The sequence below is a fragment of the Meleagris gallopavo genome, chromosome 6 (genome assembly GCF_905368555.1).
Source record: "Meleagris gallopavo chromosome 6, MGAL_WU_HG_1.1, whole genome shotgun sequence".
Lineage (NCBI taxonomy): Eukaryota > Metazoa > Chordata > Aves > Galliformes > Phasianidae > Meleagris > Meleagris gallopavo.
Window position 1 is genome coordinate 48,296,328 of NC_139409.1, and position 25,838 is coordinate 48,322,165.

At 35.0% G+C, this 25,838-nt stretch overlaps 1 protein-coding gene across 24 annotated transcripts in view; it reads left to right on the forward strand.

Moving 5' to 3' along the window:
• LRRFIP2 (LRR binding FLII interacting protein 2) overlaps positions 1 to 25,295 on the forward strand; it is a 50,218-nt gene extending 24,923 nt beyond the window's left edge. For 10 of the 24 annotated variants that reach the window (XM_010713063.4, XM_085226645.1, XM_010713064.4 and 7 more), the window contains 18 exons: positions 174 to 221; positions 301 to 345; positions 1,615 to 1,662; positions 1,761 to 1,817; positions 4,904 to 5,011; positions 7,341 to 7,385; positions 8,055 to 8,159; positions 8,611 to 8,682; positions 13,128 to 13,298; positions 13,813 to 13,905; positions 15,606 to 15,698; positions 19,322 to 19,423; positions 19,673 to 19,805; positions 20,729 to 20,778; positions 21,666 to 21,786; positions 22,373 to 22,452; positions 23,552 to 23,656; positions 24,361 to 25,295. In XM_010713063.4, the coding sequence (XP_010711365.1) occupies positions 174 to 221; positions 301 to 345; positions 1,615 to 1,662; positions 1,761 to 1,817; positions 4,904 to 5,011; positions 7,341 to 7,385; positions 8,055 to 8,159; positions 8,611 to 8,682; positions 13,128 to 13,298; positions 13,813 to 13,905; positions 15,606 to 15,698; positions 19,322 to 19,423; positions 19,673 to 19,805; positions 20,729 to 20,778; positions 21,666 to 21,786; positions 22,373 to 22,452; positions 23,552 to 23,656; positions 24,361 to 24,471 (1,587 nt within the window). In that variant the 3' untranslated portion in view covers positions 24,472 to 25,295. The remainder of the gene's footprint in view (positions 1 to 173; positions 222 to 300; positions 346 to 1,614; positions 1,663 to 1,760; positions 1,818 to 4,903; positions 5,012 to 7,340; positions 7,386 to 8,054; positions 8,160 to 8,610; positions 8,683 to 13,127; positions 13,299 to 13,812; positions 13,906 to 15,605; positions 15,699 to 19,321; positions 19,424 to 19,672; positions 19,806 to 20,728; positions 20,779 to 21,665; positions 21,787 to 22,372; positions 22,453 to 23,551; positions 23,657 to 24,360) is intronic. The other 14 variants (XM_010713065.4, XM_085226647.1, XM_085226651.1 and 11 more) reach the window with 9 other exon arrangements.
• The last annotated feature ends 543 nt before the right edge of the window (positions 25,296 to 25,838 follow it).

The following is a 25,838-nucleotide window of genomic DNA, read 5'->3' on the forward strand; positions in this document are numbered from 1 at the left end:
TAATGGATTTTCCTGGAATGTTTATCCATACTTTTCTTAAAAGTTCTTACATATTTTACAACTATAATAGATTACTTCCATCTTTAGAACTTTTGATGAATATAAAGCAACTGATAAAAACATTACACAGAAAATGTTCTTCTCTATTCTTTTCTCTATTCTTCACATTACAGTCGTCTTCTCTATACAGTGATCCTGTGGCAACAACTAGGAGTTACAGGGTTAGTACTACATGAAAGACATTTTTTCTCTAGATGTTTTAATGGCCCTTGAAAATCAAAATTACACTTCTCTTTATAGGTGTCTCCTTCTGTAAACACTGGTTTGATAAGAAGTATCAGTTTGGTTCGTAAGCCCCATTTTGCACGGTTGCCTTAAGTTTGTGTTGTATGGCCATGTGGTTTGATAGCATTACATGTGCATTCTTTTTGTGCTCTTAAATATAATTAATGCATCTTGTTCTGAGGAGACATTAGTTCAGGGTCCTTAAATGCTAGGTTCCCCCTTTAAATTACTTTTGTAATTGCTATTTGATGATCTTCCTACAGACAAACAAAGTTTATGAATACAGCAGTAATGTTCATGAATAATGGCCTAAGAATTAAGTTAATCCAAGCATGCTAGGCAACAACTGCATGTGTAATATTTTAAAAAGTCCAGCAATTGAATGAGAGAATCATTGTCTGGATGTTACAGAAATTTGTGGTAAATACATTTCATGTACTTTCAAATAAGATGCCAGAACTAAAACTTGTAAGTGTGCAAAAGTGCAAGAGGACATCTTTACAAATACAAAGCAGCTAGAACAAGAATGGCTAAGTAACTCTACAAAGCTTCTATTTAAAAGGTATTGTGTATGCTTGAAACTTAATGCCTTTTACTGCTACAGTAATTCAAATCTAACTTAGCTGCCACCTAGAGAAGTTCTGAAACTACATAAGAAAATAGTATATTTTTTTAAATGTAATATTTGTATGGACTTATGCATTTGAATTGCAAGCAGTTTGCTTCTTGACTTTGTGTGTGTTTTTGTTATAACATTAGAAGATCCCATGAGAGAATGAGACTGTGACAACTGCTTTTACATATAATTCTTAATTTCTATTGGAGATAGCTTCAAAGGTAGGGGAAAGCAACACGGGACTGTAAATTTTTATTTAACTTGGTGCCCAGAGCTTCTGTTGTTATTCCACACATATATAGATTTCAGCCTTGCCCTCTGAAAAATTCTTCAGGAAAATCTGCATAGGCTTTTAAGATGGATAAGTGTATGATGTGACTTCAGTTTCCAGGATGGATTGCAACTTCTAAAAACAAATTTCACTTAAAATATTTATTTTTCTGAAAAAAGCTGACTTTTAAAAATTATTTAGCTTATTTTTCACTGAAATTTAAATTATATTAGGAAGTAGACATCCATATTAGTTGGAGGAAATGCTACTGGCAATTCTTAAAAACTATTCTTCATCCTTTCAAAAAATATAAATAGTAACAGGAGAATGCTTAGCTGGGTAAGATAATAAGAATGAGATTTAATTTATCCGTGCATTTCAGTGTATGACAGTAATTTCTGAGTCAGAATATAAATGGCATTTCATTCCCTCTGTTTCTCAGGCATCTTTGAGTGGTGATGGATTACGTAGCTCATGTAGTTCTTGCACTGTAAGTGTTACAGGTTTTCAGTTGCTTCCTTCAAAATCTTGGTTTTCTGGAGACATAAATCAATGAAAATTAAGAAAATTTTCAACGCTTTTCTTTAGCCATCTGAATACAGTTGGTATTCTTCAAGAGCAAGCTCAATTCGAAGTAGTCCTGTGGTGAGCATTCCTTTGCATGTTTTGCTGAATGCTTTGATACTAACACACAACAGCTATGAGTATTTTCACCGTGAGTCATTTTACTGATTAATTCGATTTTCTCTTTTTTATTAAAAAACTGCTGTTTATCAGAGATGTAAATTTTACCAAGGTGTGAACTTCAGGCAGCGAGACAGTAAAATAAAGAAGCAGTAAGGAATTTCCTGTTTTAAGCATCTCTCAAATATTTGCAATGTACAGAAGTGGAAAGAACTAAGTGCTGAAGTACAGTACTTTGTGGAGTTACCACCTTATGTCACAGCTGGAGCCAGCACATGGAAAAAGTCTTTCTTTGGGGGAAGAGGACTGATGTCAACTTCATTATATCATGCACTGAGAAGTAATCGACTCACTTTTCTGGTGACTGGTACTTAAAAATCAGCTAAACTTGTTCCTGTGTCTTGTGCTGAAACTGTTGCTCCAAAGGTGACTTTTTGTGCTGCAAAGTGATTTTTAGTAGCTACACCATTTCTGCCCCAGAACAGCTGTCTCAGTTTTACTGGTGCATCTTCTCATCTGTCATGCTACCCAAGAAAAGAATGTCAAGCATTTTGTGTGGGTTAAACTGAAATAGTCATGTTTTCATTTTTCACATGCTCTTATCAGTGTTAGAGAGGAAAAACTTAAAGATTTGTCAGAAACTGATTTTTTTTTTTAGCTGCAATAGACTTCAGACTAAATTTTAAGGAGTATAGGAAAAAGGGGCTTTTGCCATTTCTGTAAAGGGTTCCAAAACTTAGGAGTTATTGTCATCCATCTCTGAAGTCTTTTGGATATTGAGTGTACTAATTGTCTCCTCTGTTTCTCAAGATTGAGTATAATTTCTTATATATACATATATATACATATAAAACGTATATATTTAGGAGTTTATGTATCAGTTTTCAGTATGTCTGTGATATCATTAATGCCAACGTATACTAGCGAAGATTTAATAGATTTCAAAGTTGAATAACTTGAATGAAGTAATGCTGAAAAGGATATTAAGTGGATAGACAAAGCAAAAATCTTGCTCATAGCTTAATCATAGCTTCACGTATTCTTTCTGTTGTTAATACTTGGTTTCGTTGGGGTGTTGCACTGGAAATCAGCTCAGTAGCCTTGGGAAATCAAAAGGGAGAATAGAAGAGAACATGAAATCGGGGTAGAAAACACCACTGAAAAACATACAAATCCACAGTGCCCCGCATCTGAAAAACCCATTAGGAAAAAGATGCAGGTGTGCCTGCCAATAATTACACTGCTGACTGCCTTCTGCAGTGAGAGGATTCAGAGATAGAGCTAGCACACTGGGAAGAGGTTTCTCTTAAATTTTCTGATGAGGCTTTTGAAGATATGTTTTATGAACTTAACAGTAATGAAATAAATCTTTACTGAAGAGTAAAACCAGGGTAATTTTTGAGGAGCACCTGAGCAATTTTTTTCCCTCCCATTGGCCACCATGAGGATGCATAGTATTGAGTTTTACTCACAGTCTAAGTGTGCTTTGATCCATTATTGTGCCTTCTATTTGGCTTTGTATTGAGAGAATAAATATGTTAGACACATAATTGTTCAGTGCTGTAGGGTTTTTTAATGTTGTTTTTGTTTGCTTGTTTTTTAATATAAGCCATAATTAGTGCCTCAGCCTTCTGGCTTAACTGTTTCTGTTTAAAAAATAAAAAATCTTTATTACTGTTGAGAAAAATTATGCCTAAATAGTTGTTTTTTAAGTTTGTGTAAGTCATTCATTTTATCTTATTTTAAAGTTTTATTGCTTTAATTATAAGCAGAGTTTCTTCATTTTTCCTCGCAGAACAGGTCTTTCATTTGTGCTATACAAATTTCTTGGACAAACATTCAAACATTATTTTTATCTATAATAAAATATAGAAATATAAAAATTATAATGACTTAAATGCAAGGGTATGTTTTCAATCCTTGTGATGTACAGATGATGAAATGGAGAGAACTGCATCCTCTCTGATCTTGCCATGCAAGGGAAGAGTGATAGTATGGTGAGTTGGGTGGCATAGTGGTGTTTGGAATTCTTTCTGGTTCCTTAGTTATTGTAAGATGGCTGTAAATATTCATCAGCTGACTATTTTATTTGGTACTGGTCACATTTGTGTACAAAGCATCTCACCATCTTCAATCAGAATGAGATGAAGCTACATCAAGTATTTATTTCAAGCACAAAGATGTTCTGAGTTATTTTTTAATGGTGACCATTGAGTGGAGGCCATATATCTTCAGATTATTTAAAGTTTTTTCTTTCATATGAGTACTTTTAAAACTAAAAGCATTGTTCACATTAACACATTTAACATATATAATGTGCTTTTAAAAAAATATTTCACTTGAATTCCTGTGGCAGTTGTAGTGATCGTAATGTGTTTAGGTATATCTTGCCTTTTCTGTGAGTGATATGAGCACTTTTTCCTCTCACTTTTTAGCCACTTGAGGGTGGCTTCAGGGGGGAAATTTTTTATTCCATTTTAAAGATCCTGAAAACTGAGAGAGTGAAAGTCCAGATTGGATTGATAAGAGTGGGATCCAAACAAGAAACATTTGTAGAGAAAAGTATTCTTCTGTTTCTTGACTTCAGACTGTATCATCTGTTTTCATCATTTGCAATTTTATTTATTTTTTTAAGAATTTATGTAGTTTGGCACTACTGATTCCAAGCTATTTTTCTGTATTTGACAGTACTTCTTATATTACTCAAATCATAGAAAATGAGTCAATAATAAATATCTATTGGTCTTGCTTTTAGATGAACACCTAGATAGACAATGATCAGAATAGTAAATTTGAAGAGTACTTAAAAATTATGCATGGCCAAAGTATTGATAGTGGTGTAGCACATGTATTATTCCTATAGACACACTTAATGTCTCAAAAATTCAGAAAAGAGTATTTTGCAGTTCTTATACCTAAAATGCAGGAATAAATTGCAACAATGAAAATGTAAGTTGTTGCTATATTAAAATAAATAAATAAATAAATTGTTCATTCTGTGGTATAATCTTCAGTTTTCTTTCAACCTCCTTATTCTTTTTTTTAAGTCCTCTGATTTTTCTGATAAAAGTGAAACTGCTGCTGACTATTTCAGTCGCTCCAACCGCAGGGGAAGCGTTGTTTCTGATGCAGATGATGTCCAAGGTTTGAATAGTGTGAGTGTAATGCTTGTTATTATCTTGTGCCAAATACAGCAAACTGACTAACCATGAATTTTATTTTTGTTCTCCAGAGGAGTAAATACTATAAAAGAACTGAGTTCTTTTGTCAAATCAATCTGCTTGTTGAAGGATTGAGGCTTATTTCAAACTAAATGCTGTGTTGTATATAAAAAATATCATGAATTTTCTTAAAACTGTTTCATGTTGCATGCTGCTTTATTTTAAGGAGATTGTGCCTGTTGCTTGAAGCATGTAACGTCTTAACACTTCACATTATTTTGATAGGTGATAAGCCTAAGCATCTCTTCAGTATAAAAATCTTTTTTTTTTTTTCTTGTGGAAGTTTATGTTATGAAGTTAGCAATATCCAGTTTTGCTTTGTGGAGTTTTGGAGTAGTGATACTTGTTTAGTATGCTCTTGTTAGCACATTCTAGTGTTCATTAACCCATTGTAAGAGTTTCTAAGAACCCTTTATTGGAGCCACCTATGCTCTAGCACTGAGTCCTAGGTTAATAGAGCTTGTCACAGGAAAATTGGGATGACAGATTTTCTATGCATTCCTTTGATCTGAGCTTCAAAAACCTAGCTACCTTTGTTTTTTATTGCTGTTGTTAATTCTAGAAAACTGTGTCACTTAAAGTTTTTGTTTAATAGTGGAAAGAATAGGGAATTTTCATAACCTTGTCTTCGAATGATCAGGGCTAACACATGCAGTAGAAGGAAAAGTTGGGAGAACTGGGCAGAGGGGAGGCTACCTGATCTACTAGCAGCCTGCCACTGCTTAATTAGGTAAAAGCCAAACTCTTCTTAACTGTGCATCTTGCAACCTCATGCTGCTTCTCAAGGCTGGAGCCTGGGAGAAGCTCCACGAGGAGATTGGTGTTGCACTCAGCTGACAGCAAGGTTGGAGAATCTCCAGCCTCAGGAGCTGGTGAAAGTTAACCACACAGAGCCTATAAAGAAAAGCTAACCTGGATTTCTGTTTGCAGCAATTCTGCTTTGGTTGGAAAGCTGGACTAGATGACTACTAGAGAGTACCCTTCAACTGCTGTTTCTGTCATTCCACATTTTGACAGTATAATAGTCATATAGTGCTGCATAACTTGTATTGTAGTATTTTATTTGTCTGTATGTGGTCAAAGTAAGACAGAGAGCAGTCATTTATCTATTTAAAATCTTAGCTTTTCTTAACTTACAGTAAAGCTCTTTTACTCAAGCTTGCTCTGCTAAGAGAAGGTGTGGAAGCTGAGACAAACAATTGTTATTTTCTCAGTTGTTTTTATCATTGTTGCTATGTGAGTTAATTTGTAGTATGTAAAACTACTTATTCTTAATGTAAATGTAGACGATAATAATACTTTGTCTTTCCAAATGATGCTTCAGATCATTGGGATTTTTCATATCATTTTTACCATCATGGGAGTGACAAACATTACAAATTAAAATTTCAGTATATCATTGGAGATGATAGAATCTGCCATGGAAATGCATTGTCAAATGCATTGTAGAAGCCATAGCAGAAAGAAAAAAAATCTCATAAAGGAACATTTGTTTTTACTATGATGGTAGCAAACCTCCAAATCTGTTGTCATTGAGCTTGAGAGCAAAGTGGACGGTTTTGGAGAAACGAGCTTTTGAAAAGGTCATGCTTTTAAAAAGTACTCATCAGTGTGTTAGTCTTCATTTAATTTCACTGCAGTTGGAAGTATGGAAGTCTACAGTGCAAGTCTGGATTACCAAAGGTTCTGAAATAAAAAGTTGAGATGGAAGTGAAGTGGGGGAGATGTTCATTTGCTCAGGCTGCAGTCTGAAAAAATATGAATTAAAATTATTTAATAATTCAGAACTTTCACTTGAAGTGTTTTTGTCCTTATGTAACTTCTGGTTTTACTGAGGAGTTAGAAGTAGTAAATGTGTTTTCTAATAACTGGACCATTCACACTGGTGTCACTGATTGTCTGAAGTGCACTTGCATGGATCTTTGTTATGCCACCAAGTGTTGTAGTCACTACTGTGCTCAGATTTGAAGTAATGGAACCTGTTTTGTTCAGTACTTTATTCTAAGCAATGAGTCTTTAGAAAACTTTGTAAAAGGTTTCTGGCTTTTTCTTTACAAGCATTCATTTATTTTGCAGTTAAGGTAAAACTACATTTTGAGGCTGTATTTTTTTTCATGTGTTTTGATCTGTGTTAACTTCTGATATTTCTTTTTTGTTTCACTTTTTGTTCTTAAATATTTTTCAGTATCTTTGAACAGAATAGTGCTTTTTAGTCCTTTGTAGCAGAAGGTGTATTGTGACCAATTTCCCTCCTCTTTTTCAGCTGGAAGAAAAGAGTGAAAAATCACATTCAGAAATTTTTTCAAGGGTAAGAATCTTTAAATTAAAATTTTTGATTGTTGGTATTCATCCTTCAGTTTAAAAACATCAAAATTTTTCCAAAAGGAGAAATACGTGCTTTCTTTGTGGAGTGTATTTTAGTAATTTTAAGAACTTGCAAAGAAATAATTTTAGACACATTTCTTCCACCAAAAATAATGCATTGCATCTCATTCCCAAAGGAAATAATATTACTCTTTAATATCCTTTTAAGAAGTATCGATTTCTTGTAGAATCCATTTTCTGGGTAAAACATTCACCTGGAAAGGTTGTATTTTAAGAGGCTAAGACTTGAAAAACACAGATGTTGGATCCCATTGGAGAATTCTGAATCCTGTGTGACAGAAAAATTTTAGAAGTGTTTTTTGGCACTAACAGCCTCCTTATGGATATCTTCTGAACAGAAAATTGGAAATAAACTTGAAATGTTACAATAACTGAGATGTTTTCTATTTCTTTCTGTTCTGCTGCATGCTGTCCTTTAAGCTTCTCATAAATCCGGTGACAGTGAACAGCAACCAGCATTTCATCAAGAAGTAACATAAGTGCTGGAAAACATTTGGTGGAAAAATGCTTTATGGTTATGAAGTAATTTATAAAGACTGAAGTCAAGTATACCACTATATCATACCTGATCCAATGTTTTCCCCTTTTTAAGCCATCGTCTCGCAATTCAATTCCTCTGAGTGGCAACTCATCTAGGAGAGGAAGTGGAGATACAAGCAGTTTATTGGATCCTGATGCCTCCCTCAGTGAATTACGGGTAAACTGCATTGTCAGAGAATCTGGATCTAGCTTAAAACTGTATTTGTGGTTGGGAGGAAAGCTTTTTACTTCTGGTTTCATAGTAGTAAGAAAATGCTATGAGGGTTTAATTTTCAGTCAGAGGAAACTGTGTATATATTTTTGTGTTGATAATTGTATTGATCAGTATTTATGTTGCTGATAGCTTATTTTAGTAGAAGAATTTGTTTATGTCAAGTTTGAAATAGTTATATCCTGTTCAAAATCTGTTTTAATTCTCATAGCTTGGATTCAGTGATGCAAACAAAATCTGAATTTCCACCTGGTTGTTGTGAATTAAATACAATTTGTGTAAATTACTGCAGGCGTTGGCATTTGACAAAAATGCATATAAACATTTTGATGATCTTTCAGCTACAAATGTGTTTCCCCATACTTCTTATGCGATGGTTCATTCCTATGTCCTGCAGGATATCTATGATCTTAAGGACCAGATACACGATGTAGAGGGGAGATACATGCAGGGACTTAAAGAACTGAAGGTATTAGGGCTTCTCCCATGCATGCATTCTGTATGGGTATTTTGGGGTAACGGAGATATCACTGGTTCCACTAACTGTATAAAGCTTTACTAACAAGTTCTTAAATTTCTTTAAAGCATGTACCTAACTTTTAATGCATAGAGAGTGTCAGATTGAGTTTGTCATTTGGATAAAATATTAAGATCTGCTGTCTCATTATACATTTCAAATCATTATTTGGTTTACGTTAACATTATTTTAACTTTCACGTTTTAGTGAATGTTCTGTGATAAGGTTTTAAGAGGTTTAAGGTACTTTTTCAGTGCTTTGTTAGCAAATAAATAGTTATTCAAAGTAGTTGCTATATGTCAGATGAGGAAGAAAAAAATAAGATACAGTTATGATGAATAACTTAATTACTCCTCCAATTTCCAGGAAATTCTATAAAGTAAAACTGAAGGAATGTTTTTGAAATATATGCATGTAGGCAGGCATGTTGCTTGCAGGAGGAGATTGTTTTGTTTGGATCATTTGTAGACTGCAGTTATGAAAGATAATTATTTGATTGTATTGGTTTGCACTCCCAGTTATATTCTTCTTAAATCATAGACTGATATTTTCAGTATTGGATTAATGAGATTTGTCTGTATTTTGGCTTGCTTAAATTAATATGCTTGTCTTTTGTAAATTTTCCCACAATTAACAGTTTGCAGTTAACAGTTTGGTCTCTCTTCCGCACTGAAGGGAAACTAAATATGACAAATCAGGCAACTTACAATATCTCTTCCAGGATTTGTTCCCTTTCCTGCTATCTAGTCGTGAGTGGCTTTGTATAAAATAAAGAGCTCTTAACGTTCTTGTTTTACATCCATATAGAGGAAGAATTCAATGGCTGCTTCTTGCTGCTAGAGCATATAATGTTGGCATTTAACAGCTTCCTTTTATTTTCTTGGTTAAACAATGTGATAGATATTCTAGTAAAGAGAAAATATGTCATTAGACCTGTTCAAGGTAGCAAGAATGTTTTTTTAGAGGATAATAACCTCCTTTTGATATGATAGGATTAGAGCAATCTAAGCCTCTGTTTTAACTATATCTGCTATATGACTATTAAAAAGATTTCAAAGAGTGTCAGAGTTGGTATAAAGCTGATTTTTTTTTTCTTAATATTGTTAAACTTCCTTTGCATTTTCAAAGTTTTCCTCAGCAGACTTGAAGAATTGCTAGATTGCTAGTCAGCTATGTTGTACTAACTTTGAGATTGCATTATATTTTCAGAGTAGGTCTTCCTCTCACACTTCTGCATGCCAAGGCAGCTGTTCTGTCATTACAAGCACTATTATTTGTGTATTATCTGTTAGAGTTGCCAAAGAGCACAGGTGTACAGTAGGCAGTAAGATCTTGGACCTGTGATCGACTTTAAAGATAGTACAAAATGTACTTGATTTTTTTAAATTATTATTAATAGTATAAAATAAGTTGATTTAGAGAAATTCTGTCAGGAACCCTTCTTTCTATTTAGGAATGTACTGCCTTCTCAACTGCTGGTGTTTTCTTTCATTTAAGAAGAGCTACAAGGGTACCTGCTTCTACTTCTCGTGTTTTTCCAGTGGCTGTGATCTGTAGGCCCACTTCCCCCATGTCTCTGTAGTTGCCTATCCCTCTGGCTACAAAAAGGTTTTCTTTTTCCACTTGGCTACAAATCTGGGTGTCAGCACAGTCAACAGTATTCTAAGTACTTCTGATTTAGTCAGTTCTTCACATCTTTTAATGTCTCAGTTTGCCTCTGTTTTGCTAAGTCTTTCTGTATTCTCTTGCAGCAGCATTTCCCTTTCCTCAGCATTTTTTTCTAATGCATTTTATGGAGCTCTGTCTTGATGTCTGCTTTGTTTATTCTTTTGGTTCTAGCTCCAGAGGCTTATTTGCACAGCCCTTTGGCTTTGCTGAGAATTATTGGTAGTATTTCTTCTAGTTACAGGTTATGTACAGAGTTTTATCTATTTTCATTCCAGCCCATTTCCACTGCTTCATCCTACTGCCTCATCCAGGTCTTTCAGAAACTCTTCCAGATCCTTATTACTTCTTGCAAAACTGGGATTATTACTGAAAATGCACGTAGTTCTTACACCATAGGGAACATGATGCCTTACAAAAAGAAATCATGAGATTAGTAATTGCACAAAATGGAGCTATGGTAACTTAAGCTAGAGGAGAACATGGCATGAAAATTGTATGCATATGAATATTTTTCCAATGCTAAAAGAAAAAAAGTATTTTGTCATGCAGTTGGTTTTATCTCAAAAGCTTCTCAGGTATTTTGATCTCTTTTTAGACGGAGTTAACAATCTGCTGTATAGGTAGATTTTGCTGCAAGTATCCATACCTAATCCAGAACATCTGTTGCTATATCCTGAAGTCATCCTTGCAGAGCCTACCCCCACAAAAGGGCAGGTGTAGCACCTAGGGACGACATGGTGGCAAGGTGATGGGTTAACGATTGGGCCAGATGCTCTTAGCAGTCCTTTCCAAGCTTAGTGATTCTGTGAGTTAGTCTTCTCTTAAAAAAAGGAACTATTCCAGAGATGTCTTAGTAAGATTCAACTTTTTCAATTGGTCATGGCATAGCTTGTCTCCTTTCTTGGAAACAATTGCCACTCTTCTGTCCTAATATCAGTTTATTCCTCTTCCATAAATGCAGATTTTTCTGCATTAACTTGCTGATTAATTGCATTTTAATTTGATCTTCTTAGCTCCAAGCAAGTTTTTTTTTGTTTTTTTTTTTTTTTTTTTTTAAAGGCAGCTAGGCATCTGTTTTGCAATCATTATTTGGTCTTTTCTTAGTTCTTGTTGATGGCTAGTGATCTGGAGCATATGGCATAAAATAAGGGGAATGTGGACTTGTTAAGATGGGGCTTGGGATCATCTCATTGATGTTTTCAGCTGCCTGAAAGGAGTTGTAGGAAAAAATAGAGCAGATTCCATACAGAGGCAAGCAGCAGTAGGGCAAGATGCAACAGACAAAAATTGTATGGTAACAAGAGAAATTCCAATTTGATTTCAAGAAAGAGTTTTCACAAGGAAGATTGTCAAACACTAGAACAAGTTGGCCAGCCTAGTTGTGCACTCTGCATCCCTGGAGATCTTCAAAATAAACTGGAGAGAGCTCCAATCAGCATGATGTTGGCCCAGCTTTAACTGGGAGGTTAGACCAGATGGCATACAGGGACCTCTGCCAACATACATTACTGTATGATTCCTCTCAAGACACTCACAGAAATGAACAATAATAGGCATTTTTCTCTGCTGTTTTTGTTGTTGCTTTTGTTAAATCTGTTAAATGTAAAAGGACTATATCATTTGCCTTTTATGACTTGTATTATTTTGCTTTTCCCTCCAACTGGAATTCTTCTTTAAAAGTCTTGGAAAGCTTTACTGTCTCTTGATGTTTTGCTTTACCAGTAACTATATATACAGAATTTGTCATGATTGCATAATGACACTTTTAAATCTAAAACTTGAATTATCTGAATGCACTTTGAAGTGGTCTTTATTTTTTCATTATTTGCTTATATCTCATCCTGAATCTTCTTTGCTGTTTGTTATTTTCTGTCTCCTGGATGATAACAATACTTTTCTCAATACTTCCTGGGTTGTGTAGTCTATTCTGATCTGTAGCCTATCTGGACATATCTGGAATTATTTCTTCTGGAGTTCTTGAAATACTGGATTTCTCAGCACAAAATTCCAAAATTCAGTGTATTGAATTGATAGGTAGAAATGTATATAATCATGATAGAAAAATAAAAGAGAAAATAGGCACTTTAAGGACAGCTTCCTAAAAATGAAGGTTTGTTGTAATATGGATAAATAATTACACGTTATGATGTTACGATACCTATGCGTGATTTTGTATTTTTTAGAAAATTTTATTTATTCTACTCCTTAAAAATAGGAAGATAGAACAGTTTAAGCCAAAATACACAATTACTAGAAACGTGTCTACCTTGAAACTTTGAATCTAGATAATAAAGCCCTTCTTATATAATAAGAATAAAGTTAAAGCTACTCTGGGAGATTTTTCTGTAGACATTTACAGTCATTTGTCTGAGTTCTTTCAGATTTGTTGCGGTGTTCTGACATGTTTTCCTTTGCATGCACTGAATATGAAGTAAATAATATACTGATGATACTTTGTTCCTATAAATTATGAAGGTTGCAAAGCAGAAAATGTCAAGTGGGATACTACCCTGTAATTTTGTTACTTGTGTTATGATAATTTTCTGTCTTGCTATCTATAACATAATATGAATAATGGAAATTGAGCTTTATATCCATAAAGTTGTCACAGAAATAATAGATCAGAAACAAGAGTAGTCGCAGAGTTTGACTGTGTAGCAGTTAACACTTCAATTCTTATTAAAGCAATTAATAAAAAAGACAAATGTAACCCTTTCTGCTACCCATAGGATTCACTATCTGAAGTTGAAGAGAAGTACAAGAAAGCTATGGTTTCCAATGCTCAACTAGACAATGAGAAAAACAACTTGGTGTACCAAGTGGATACTCTAAAGGATGTCATTGAGGAGAAAGAAGAGCAAATAGCTGAGTACTACAGGGAAAATGAAGAGAAGTCAAAGGTACTCATTTTTGAGGGCTTTTTTTTTTTTTTTATCTTCCCCTCCCCCCACTCTACAGAGAGAGTTCATAGGAAGCTTCAGCTTCTCAGTAAGAAGCAGTCAAGGACCTCTGGATGAACAGAAGAATCTATCCAAATACTAAAACAAAATATTCATTTGAACTGAATAGGATGAGTTTGGTCAAACTTTCTTGGAACAGAAAATCTGTGGCAGTTTTTTTTCCAAGCAATACATAGACAGATAGGTATCATTGATATTATGCATAAACCTTTATGGAGTCTTTTGTCTCCATTCCGTATTTTATTAAATGAATTTTCTGTACAGTAAGTATCTGGGGAACTTACCTAAAATTTAATCTGTGGTTTTTAGTCCTTACGTAGTTAGAATTTCTTAAGTTGTTACAGGGGTTTCTCAGATATTGTCACGTTGAGATAGACTAGTAACTTGTTTAACTTAAATGTATTTAAAATGCATGTCCAACCACAAATAAATAAAAGTCATGAATTCGATACAGGAATTGGAAAGACAGAAACACACGTGCAGTGTTCTACAGCACAAGCTGGATGAACTTAAAGAGGGCCTTCGACAAAGAGACGAATTGATAGAGGTATGTTGATGTGTGGTAATCATGCATGATAGAGCTTGTACAAATAAAATCAGTGTAAGATTTGAACAGGAATAGTCATTACACACAAAATTAACTAAAGTGTTAACTCCCATGTTCATTAAAGAATTTATCTTGTTTTAGAGAATAGAATTTAAGCTAATCAGTCTGCTAGCTTATAAAGTTAAGAATGTCCCTGACAGATTTTAATGTGTTACATATTAGAAAATCCTTTGTTTGGTAGCTGTGATTCTCACATGAATGTGCCTTGTGCCTTTACTTTCTTCTGAGAACAGAAATAATGCTTGTATGACCAAAATCTCATCCCACAACCAGAAGTTCGGAAGCGTGGATAGTCAAATTATTCCTCTTTGCTTTTTCCCAAAATTTCCATTTTGGCTATTTCTGATTTTTGTGACCATCAGCCACTGGAGCTTTTAGTACTGAGTGTTTGCTTGCTTTCCAGTCAAGCATAAATACAGCAACAGTTGTCAGTGTTACTGGGTCATAACCATGTTGCTGTTTTTTTTTTCTTTTGTAGTGTAGTGCTATATGTGAAATACATTGATTAAAATATCTGGAAGCTGTCAGCAAGCATACTTCACTTCCTGGATGCTTGATTCAAACATTCTTCTTTATGCTTTCAAGAGAGTTTTCTATTTGTTAAACACTAGTAAAATCACTTGTCAAGAGAAGTGTGTAAAAAGCACTAAAGCAAGTGATTTTTGGCAGTTGAACATAACTAGTTCCTAGAATAGCTGTAATTCCATAGATATCACTGTATTGTCCTTGTCAGCTAACTTTTCAGTGTCAGCTGATAATGAATCTTCTGCAATTAGTTTCTTTTCCTATTGTCATGTCCTGTGCATTTACTATCTTTTTAACTTCCTTTGCTGAACAGTATTGGATATTGCAACTTGTCCATGTGCTGTGATACTTCTTACTGTTTTTGACTAATGTTGCAGTGCTTTAAAGGCAGATTCCCTGAAGAATGTACTGTGTATGTAATACTCTCCTCAGCAGTTAATTCTAGATTTTTTTGTTGTTGCTAATGGTCAGCATCTTGCAAGCACCAATTTAAAATTTAAATTTATGGGCTAAAAGCCAACTTTGTTCATTTAATGAAGTATTTATTTTGCCACCACTGATGGTAGACAAATTTGTTGAATACAAGTGCAGGCTAAAAATCTATTAGTTTCTTGCATTGGTGCTATCTTACATAATTTAAGTTTGCTCTGTGGCAGTAATCTTCCAAATGTATTTCATTATGTGTTTTCTCTCAGGTCTTACTCCATAAACAAGGTTGTTTCTAGATAACAGATAGTGTATCTGGGGAGGGGTTGGGGGAAGCTAGCAGGTGGGGTAGAGCATTGACTTCCAAATGGTACTTAAAGGTGTCTGTTTGCCTGAAGAAGGCATGCTGTCTCCAAACTGCAGTGGGAACTCTTCTTGAAGAACAGTAGTGCTAGCTGTACAAAATTCTGCCCTTGACATGCAGAAATGGAATAAAATTACGGTTCTTTTACATGAATTCAAATGAAAAATATTACACAACACTCTTTTTTCTTTAACCTCATGTTCATATACTCTTTGGTTGGCTTTTACTGCTTTATTTCCTTTACCTTCAAATGTGAATTTTTGTTTTTTCTTCATTTCTTAATGGTCTTTCCTCTTTTATTCTTCCCTTATACTATTTACTACAGGAGAATCAACGCATGCAGCAGCATATAGATTCCATAACCAAAGAGGTGTTTGATCTCCAGGAGACAATTAATTGGAAAGATAAAAAAATAGGGGTAGGAAACAATTACGGGGGTGAAATTGTTCTTTTAATTTAAGTAGACTAATTCCCCTCCTCCTCCCAAGGAATGCTGTGTACTCCAAAGAAATGAAGGCCACTCCCAATTTAAGTATTTAAAATATTTTGCAGTCATCTTGTTTGAGAGAGAGAGAATTAGCTCCACTTTCTTTACTTGCATAATGGTGAATAATCTTAATATATTAAAAATATGGAATTAACTGTTACGTACAATTTTTTTTTCAGAACACTTTTAACCTGTAGTCAAGACTTGTAAAAGTAACTTTTTCCTTATCCTTAACAGATATAAAAATTGTTCCTTTACACTGATCCACAGATACGTGGCACTGATAGAGTTTTACACAGAATTGAAATAACTTTTAACACTTTTAGTGTTTATGAAGGTAAATTAAATTTTTCAAAATCTGAACAGAGTTCAAACCTTGCTAGTGATTTGGCTGCTACCTTTATTGCTGTCTTAGCAGTTTGCCTAAGAATCAGTGGATTTTCAATTGGTCTATTTGGAATAGTGGAAAACCTGGGGAGCTGCAGGTGCTAAGGGTTCAAATGCAGAGAAGTCTCAGTGAATACTTGTTAAGCTTGTAGTTAGCATACCTAGTGCTAAGGTAGGCATGCAGACTTGAGTTCTTCAGCCACACGTGCACATTTCTGTATTGTGCTCTTGATTCTTCTAGGTCTTTACTTTGGATACAGTACTGAACCAGGCTGACTGGTACCAAGTCTTGGAACTGAGAGCTGAAATTGAAACATTGGCTGTATCAGCTCATTTGAAGGAGTATCTCTGGGGTTCCTGTGTAGCAGGAAAGGTGGTACAGCAAGAACAGTCATGTATTTGTTACACAGCTGATATAGTTCAGGCAGGGCTTGCCAGCTTTGCTTCTGGTCACAATGAAAAAGCTGCCTCAGAGCCAGGCTGACCCTAAAAAATAATTGCATGGCTGAACTTGTGGCTGTTCTGGTCTGCAAGTAAATTGCCTAGCGGTGAGAGGGAGTTAACTGTGGGTAGTCTTCAGAAGGGAAGTGTCTTTTAGGAACTTCAGGGTTGTTTCTATCAAACTAATTTTACACCAGGATTTTGACTTATTCACATTTCTTTGAATATTAATGTATTTGCTGAAGCTCAAGTTAGTGTGAAAAGTGAAAAGTTATCTTTAGCTTTCAGCACTTAGATTTATTAAAAAAAACAAAAACAAAAACAACCCTCTTCCTTCATGTCATTTTTATTGTTTCATTCCTTCAAACCGTACTGCAACATTCTTCTCCATCAGAAAAATAGTATTTCAACTTCCATAGTTGTTTTTTTTTCTGGATATGCTCCAGGAAGCTTATTTTAATTCTGTATTAACTGATCATATTTCTTCCACACTTACTCTTCATCACTTCTGTGTACCAGACTGTCTCAGTTCCTGTTTTTTTCTTTCAGATACCTCACCACAGTTAATGCAGAAGCTATTATATATCTAATGTTCAAAGAACTAAAAGCTTCCTTGACAATTATTTTTTTCTTTAGTTACTGCAGATATTCACAAAGTCAAAAGCTAAAAAATTTTCCTCCCAGTTTGTGTTCTCATCTTAACCTTAAAATCTCCTACTTCTTGAAATGTAATAATGCCACTGTCTTTTTTTTTTTTCTCACGTTACCTAAAATGTTTAGGTATTTTTCTAAGCTCTCAGTTTTTGTACTTCTCCTCAGTACTGAGTCATCTTGCTAATTTTACTCTATTCCAGCTTCTTTGCAAAGCTTCAGAAATTGAGGAAGTAGTTTGACTTAGAATTATAACCTACCTCTAAAAAGTTTGCAAGACTGATGGTACCTCAGAGGAAGGAAGAAAGGCAAGCAGAACAAAGATAGCATGGCTTGTTTTACCCATGTCTCCTTATATTATCCTGTTTCTACAAAGCAATCAAAATTTGTAGTTGTGCCTTGTTGTAATATGGTCAATTTGAAGACATTGAACAAAACTTTTAGGTTAGATTATTACTGAAAGGTACAGCTGTTGTAGTCTAGTACCTGTGTGACCAATTTGAAATTAGCAGTGATGTGTCTGAATTTGGTATAGATTTCATGAAGGTTTTTGGAATATTTAATAAGTAGAACCCTGGACAAGTATGCTCTTTACCAGACAGTCAGATTTTAATCACGTTGGTATGTTAAAATATGCTTGTAGAGTTCAATTTGTTGTTATTATTACTATTTTAATTTTCCTTAGAGAAGAATTGCAGTAGTACAATATCTAGTATAAAATCCATGTCATATCATAACCCTCAGGCATACAAAAACAAGCAGTTTTACAAGATTTTTCAGTTTTGAGTAGTCATTATCAATCTCTCCATAGATATAGGTACCTGGTTATAACAATTTCCTGCTTGCCAACACTTTTATGTTTTGGGAGAAGATAGAAAGGGTGTTCTAGTAAGGCCAGCAGCATCACAGGGCACTGCCAAGAACACAGGTTCTGCATCTACAGTGTGACTTTAGGCCTCTGTGTCCACCCTTCCATATGGGTGAACACAGAACACTCACCCCCACGCCACCCCTGTATGCTTCAGAAATGGCAGTCGTCTTTCAGTGGAACACAAAAGAATGTACTGATTAAGGATCTTCACACTGATGTTGTTACAAAGATATAGTATGGGTGTGGAAATGAAAGGACATCTTATAAATTCTACATTTCAATTGTTTTGTACTAATTATTAAAGTTCAGCATACTGCAATCACGTGGAGCAATTACAAGCAATGCAGTGGTATTCACCTTCATTTCTTTCTTGTTATCATTCCTTCCTAAAAGCATGATGCAAAGTGTAGCTAAATAACTTTCTTAGGAAAACTTGTGCATGTTTTTGCAGTTGCTCTGTAGTCAGGATTATTTGTAATGCATGCGATATTGAGCTTGAATGGAATACTGGGATCCTGCCCAGTCAAGGGAAAATGTCTGATTAACTGCCAAGTAACAGAGCTGCAGTTTAGTTAGGTAGGCAAACCCATCTATATCCATATGTTGTGCTTTTAGCTGTGATCCTTTCTCATGCTGGAATAGTACTGCTAGTGCTTGTTTCTGCTTTTCTGTAGAAGTGATTAATCTGCTTATAGTAAAAGGTGCTTAGTACAAATAACCTAGACTTCTGAGTGCATGGCAGAATTAATATATGCAGTGGTTCAATGAGGTAAGATTTCTACTTCCACACTGTAGAAGTTAAAGAAATTTATCTCAATGAGTGTGATGCTTGAAAATCTTTTGACAATTGAGTTCCAGCAAATTTTATATCTGGCCATGTTAAGAAGAATGACTTGCTCTTCTAATGCCTTGTTTAGATTATCAAAATCTATCAAAACCAGAATATTCTAAAAAATTCTATAATAGAAATTAACTAAGACCCCACTGGGACAAAATTTGTCATGAGAAACGTGGCAATGAGGCTACATGTTTGACTTGCAAAATGTAGTTGTTAGATGTTAGCTATAGATACATTTTACATACATAAAATACCCCTTTTAATTTCTTTTATTAAGCTTTTTGTATTTATTTTTAGAAAATCTTTCTGCTATCTGTCATCTTTTTCTCTGTGCCATTCTTTTCCTTGCTATCTGCCTGAACCCAGGCCCTAGAAAGACAGAAAGATTACTTTGACTGCATTAAGAATGAGCGAGATGAGCTCAGAGAGGAGTTGGCTGACCTGAAGGAAACAATGAAGAGAGGAGAGGTATGTTGGTAGTAGCTGCTTTACAGTATCAGAAACCCAGCAATGGGGCATGAAATCAAGGTCGGTGAAAAGGAGGAAGAATGGTTACTGTTCTTGTGCAGCCTCAATACGTGACCTTGGGGTAGGTCGGATGGAGCACTTCATTGTAATTGTTTCAATCTCTTCAAGAAGGCTTTTCAAAAACTTTCGGTACGGTTACATTTTAGCAGCGGACTCCTGTGAGTACCAATTTCTCTTCTGTACTTTCAGAAACATGGATTAGTGATAATCCCAGATGGCACACCAAATGGTGATATAAACCATGAATCAGCAGTTGGTGCAATAACAGTTGTATCGCAGGAAGCTGCTCAAGTCTTGGAATCTGCAGGAGAAGGACCGCTAGGTAAAGATATCCAAAAATAACTACAGTTTATGAAGCCTACTTGCTTTCTGTTCACAATCCACGGGTTTTAAAAAGAATCAAATAGAGATAAAGATAACATATGCTTTTTTTCTTTTTCCCAGACATTTATTTTAGTTTCTTAGTTAATCTGTGTGTAGTCAATACCCCGTGAAACTGTTAGTTAACATGCAGATAAATTTCACTGTACACTTGCATTATATTTGCACATGATGTACAATAATTAAGCGTTGTTTAGATGAGGATTGGGCTTGGTACGTGTTTGTATTGTGAAATACACACCTTTTATGCTTTGTTACTGACAAAGTTATGCTTTCCTTGTAAATCCTCCTATAATCATTACATTTCATTATCTGACAGGGTATTTTGTAGCTATTACTGATCTCCTAACTGATTTGAGATTTTGAAATATTCCTCTGGGACCATTCCCAAATACTTTTCTGTAGTTTGAGAACAGAAACTATAAAGCTTTCTATAAATGTATGCTTTCCACAAGCCTACTGCTGTACCTGAAGAGGTAGCAATCTTTAAGAATAAGGCAAGAAGAGTATGCAACTAGGAAAAAAACATGTTGGCTGCTTCTATATGTTGAAACAAAACTATGTTTTATTATTTAAAACCGATCTTCACTTGACTGCTTGGTTGTTAATTTACTTTGAAGAATCACTAAACTCAGAGCTCTTTGTTCTAGAGCTGTTATACTAATATTCGAAACAATTAAGTATTTTCTCATTTTACTGCTATTAGCTGAAAAGCATTATGTTATTGCTAGGGAGATATCATGGTTTTGTTCTCCCAATGCTGTTAGCTTTGTTTGAAGAACATTTTACTTACAAAACAAAAATTACAAGAAATAGATCCTTACTTAAAGATTCATGTTTTCTAATAGAACTTTCTTGTTTTAGATGTCCGGCTACGCAAATTAGCTGGAGAAAAGGAAGAACTGCTGTCCCAGGTAAAACAGCCTGTTATTTTCAAAATTATACCTCTTGTGTATCCTTTACAGGATATTCATAAAGTAGCAGTAAACAAATGCAGGCACCTTTTGATTAGTCACCAATACCTGAGCGCTCAAACGAAATAAGACTGAATGTTTGACTTGTAAACTGTCTGACTGCCAGGAATTATCAAGTCCTCTCACTCTGTTTCTGGTTCTAAAGAATGGAGAAAAAAAAAAAAAAGTTGTTTAGTACACATAGATTTCCTTCTGGTATTATCCAGGAATACTGAATTCAGTAAAATACAGCTGTCGGAAGCTCTAGCATCTTTCTGCCAAACTGCTGAGTGGTAATAGTGTACTATTTCTTTAGTCACTTCAGTTAAACAGAAAGTTACTAGTACCAAAGTAGCTGTGTTTTAATGTAGTTTCAATATTGAAGAGAGAGCTCAAGAAAACACACATCCAGTGAGTATTCATTAAGTATACTAGTTTCTGTGCTTCTATTTGAACATATCATCAGTATAAAAAATATAAAATGATGTTGCCAACATCTGTTTTTGCTGAGAATGTACCTACATCTTACACGCATAAAAATATGTATAATTATAGCCATATAAGTGTAAAAATCAATTAAAAGATTTGGTTTATATCAGGAGTGGGGATTTTGCAGCTCCCATTGCAAAGATGACATGCAGAGAGCGCTCACCTCGCTACAGTGGGGAAATGGTTTCATAGGCAGACGTCTGGGAATGGACTTCCTGCCTCTCCTGCATGGCTCAGCTATTCCCACTTGCAGAACTGTCTCAGCAAGTGCCATCTCAGCACTACTTGGCCTCACTGAATGTTTAGGTGTACAGCTACCGAATTTTTGTGTTTTTCACAAAGTGAAACTTGTGTTTCAGGTTAGAAAACTGAAGATGCAATTGGAAGAAGAAAGGCAGAAATACTCTAAAAGTGATGGCATGAATCCAGATATAGTAGGCTTAGAGAATGGTTCTGACTTGCAACTGATTGAAATGCAGAGTACGTATATGGTTATGTTCAGAGGTATTCTTACTGGGGAGATGAAGCTGCCTACCTTTTCCTGTGTTGTTATACAGCGGTAGTATTGTGAACAGATATGTCATTGAGTAGGTATTTTTTCCTTGGTATGACTCCTTGCAGGAAATTTCTCACTGTATAATAACTTTAAATATGTATTTACATGTGATTAGGTTGGTTCTCAGTCAACAGTCTTGCCTAGAATGGGTGTCGATAATTGAACAAATGTGTTTTTTAGCTTTTAGAATTTCAGCTGAATTGCTTTTGTTAAAATGTTCTGATTGTTTGTTTGACACAGAAACTTATCTAAAAGATTTAACCATTCCCTAAAGGAAAATATGAGAAATTACTAAAATACAGCTCAAAATTCAACACTGCTTCTTAGCAGCATTACACTACTTTCCGTTCCAAGCAAGTTATTTCTTCAGCTGAATATTTTACTCGTTTAACAGATTGTCATATGCCTCAATATAAATAAAATGGGCTTTTTAGTGAATTTGATTTAAAAGGTGTACTGACAGTACAGAGAACTGCTCTGAGAAATGTATTTGTGTCAATTTTTGTCTAGGAGATGCCAACAGACAAATTAGTGAATACAAGTTTAGACTTTCAAAAGCTGAACAAGACATAACCACCTTGGAACAAAATGTAAGTGCATCTTTCTTCAAATTTATTTGTACCATTACACTTTTTCTGCAAACTTTTACAATACTTTTTCTCAAGAAAACCTATGAAGACTATAATTTGATCTACTACTTGTTCTTTAGTTTGCACAGAACAGTGTTACATTTGTACTCTCTTCCTATTTGCTGCAAGTAAATAGCTGTGCATAGTCTAAACATAGAAGAAAATACAGAGTTAATTTGCACATTAATGTACAGCAGAATGTAAACAGGGACTAGAGCTAGTCTTTTTAAGAAAATTCATTAATGTTAGCTTAATTGTATGAAGGTTGTATTTGACTGTGGGACACATTCTTAGAAATTCAGGAATTTTAGTGTTAGCAAAGGGTGAGTAATGTGGTATGATGCAGCATCTCTGCAGACCACTTGAAAATTATTTAAGGGATTATAGTATGAATCGAAGTTGCACAATTGCACTCTCGTATAGCAGTGGATGATTACCCCGTCCTATGGATTTGTGGGTAGCAAGGAGCTAAAAAGAAAACAGTCTAGCAAGTGAACTTCAAAACGCATGGGTCCAAACCAGGATTTTGTCACAAGTCCATACTTTTCTGTTGAAATCTGTACTTTGGCTTAAGATGTCTTGCATCATGTTAGGACTCTTTCTTCTTTCTACTTTCATGTGTCTCTGGTTTTTAGCTTTCCAGGGTTTGTATAATCCCCATGTATTACCCAATTCTTTATTTTACAGATTGCTCTCTCTGCTTAGTTCAGTATCTTTTCATATCATCTGAAATATTTCCATACTATGTTCCATTCTCTACTGTTTTCTGCATCCTTTGCCAGGAGACCAGCAGAGTTTTGAAGTTCTGCATGCCATTTCATTGCTTTTAGCTTTTTTTTTTTGTGGTGGTAATAGTGGATTTTTTCTTTGTTTTTGTTTTAAACACTTTGAAATATGGCTGTTGCTAAATACATTTAAACCTCCTCTTTCTATACAGAGATAGGGATAATTCACAGGATGCCTTGTGTTAATGTTCTCTTGGAAATGGAAGAACTGGTGGTGGTAAGTGAGCTCAGGGTGGAACACCTTGGGTAATCACTCTTTTTGTTTGGGTTTGCAGGTTGGACGGCTGGAGGGACAGGTTGCAAGGTATAAAAATGCAGCAGAAAATGCAGAAAAGGTGGAAGATGAACTCAAAGCTGAAAAGAGGAAGCTTCAGCGAGAGGTGATTAACTTGATTCACTTGTCTTGAACTGCACTGTCTTTTATGTCCAAGCTCTCTCTTTTTAGTAATCTCTGTTACAGCTGTCAAGTGTTTTCAGAAGGCCTCTGACTCTCAGTGCTGCATTCAGAGGACAACTGTAGCACGTGAAAGTAGTATTAAATACCATTCAATGCAGTATTGTCCTTGAAAGAGAGGATCTGAAGTTATATTTTCTCCTAATGCGGTAACTTGTATATCTTAAACTAATCCTTCCATAAATATTACTGAAGAGCCAACCTTCCCATAATCGAGTATCATCCTAGGAAGTTTCCATCACACACGTAGCAAAGAGCTGGAAAGGACATGTTTGGCTTGGAGCTACTGCGTGACTTGTGTGATGCCTGCTACCCGTGGCAATGTGTCCCCATCAGCTAATGACAGTAGTTGAGAGGACTTTATCTTTCAATAGCGTGTAATGGGAAACTGGTGATGACAGTATTTCATATTCAAATTGCTTACCCATTATTATGTTAATATTTAAATTCTCGTTCATCTGGCTGCAGTAACTATATGGCTACTCTTCAAGTATCAGCCTTAACTCGCACAGTACTTTTGTAAAGAATTTTAAAGCTGTATTTCTGACTTTTATTTTCATTGTCAAGGCTTAAAAACAGCAAGAAGTCCAATTAAACTTGGTGGTGATAACTTTTGTTTTCACTTTATAGTTAAGAACAGCACTGGATAAGATAGAAGAGATGGAGATGACCAATAGCCACTTAATGAAAAGGCTGGAGAAGATGAAGGCAAATAGGACTGCGCTTCTATCTCAACAGTGAAGTGGAAATTGAAAATACAATGCACTGCTCCTTGAATAACTAGCCCCTAGCTCATTTTTAAATACAGACTTTCATTGGCACACACTATGTGAACACAGAGTTGTTCAGTGGTGTTTTAGTTTCATAATTAAATGACATACTTCTTTTTGTAACTTATGAGAAAATGAAATGTAGTTTGAATTCCCTTGTGAATAACAGCAATTTTTCTGTAGCGTTTGATTCTAGAGTCAGAGCTGGAGCACAATGCTGTATGTTCAACCTGGTGATAGAAAACATTTTCACAACTGTGGAATCAAGTTTACTCACGATCTCTTCTGGCTGCTTTAATGATGCTTGATGCTCAGAGACAACTGCATGAATTCAAGACGACACTGTATTATAAACTTAACATATGTTTGCTCAAGACATCACACAGCACAAGTGCCTTTTATCTGGTGCAATTTAGACTTCATTGTTGAAATAACCCTTGAAATCAGATAACATTTTATTTTAAGATACATTTGGGGTGTTCAATGAACTTTATACATTTTGAAAATGCATTTTTGTAAAATATTTAAATTTATAAGAAAATAAATAGGGACTGTATATAAAAATCTGCTTTTTTTTTTTTTTTTTTTTTTGCATGGGCACATCTGAGTTCTAGATAACTTTGTCAAATACTAGCCCTTGATGCTCTTAGTTTAAGAGTACAGATTTTCAGACTTTTGTTGTATTCCGTCAATTTGTCATCTGCTGCTCGAGTGTGAACTGAAAATTTAGGGTGGGAGGAAGGGCTGGGAAACATGGCTGCGGAGTTTATTAAATGGACACTTTACTGACCAAAAGCAGATGCTTTGTGTTTTCTTTGAAATGCTGAGGTTCCAACGGAATAAAGAAAGTCTTCACAGAACAGTGAATTTTGATCTTCATATTCATAAAAAAAGGGTTTTTTTTTTTACTTTTTAATCTAAAGGTTTTGAAGTAGTGAGGTTTTTTGTTTTTCTAGGCAGGTCTGCTACTTTGTGATAATACCATCATCAAGTCAGTACAAGTTTTTTTTGAACTGCTTTGTCTGTAGCTTATTCTCTGTGGACAGTGAAAGCTATTAAGAACTTCCACTCTTTTCAAGCTGGCACAACGAGTGTGTTAATAAATATCACCAGCAGTGGGAGTTCTAACACTGTGTCAGGCAGTTAAGCCTTTGTTTGAGGCTGGCAAGGCCAAACGTTTGACTCGAGAGGCATCATTCTTTTGGACTCCTATCAGATACTTTCCTGTTGCAAACGGTTGCCTGTCAGTATTTCTCAAACCAAAATATATTTCAGGATGTTTACAATCCAGAGCATTTGTGCTTCTGTCTTTATGGGAGCTTATTTTCAAAGGAACTG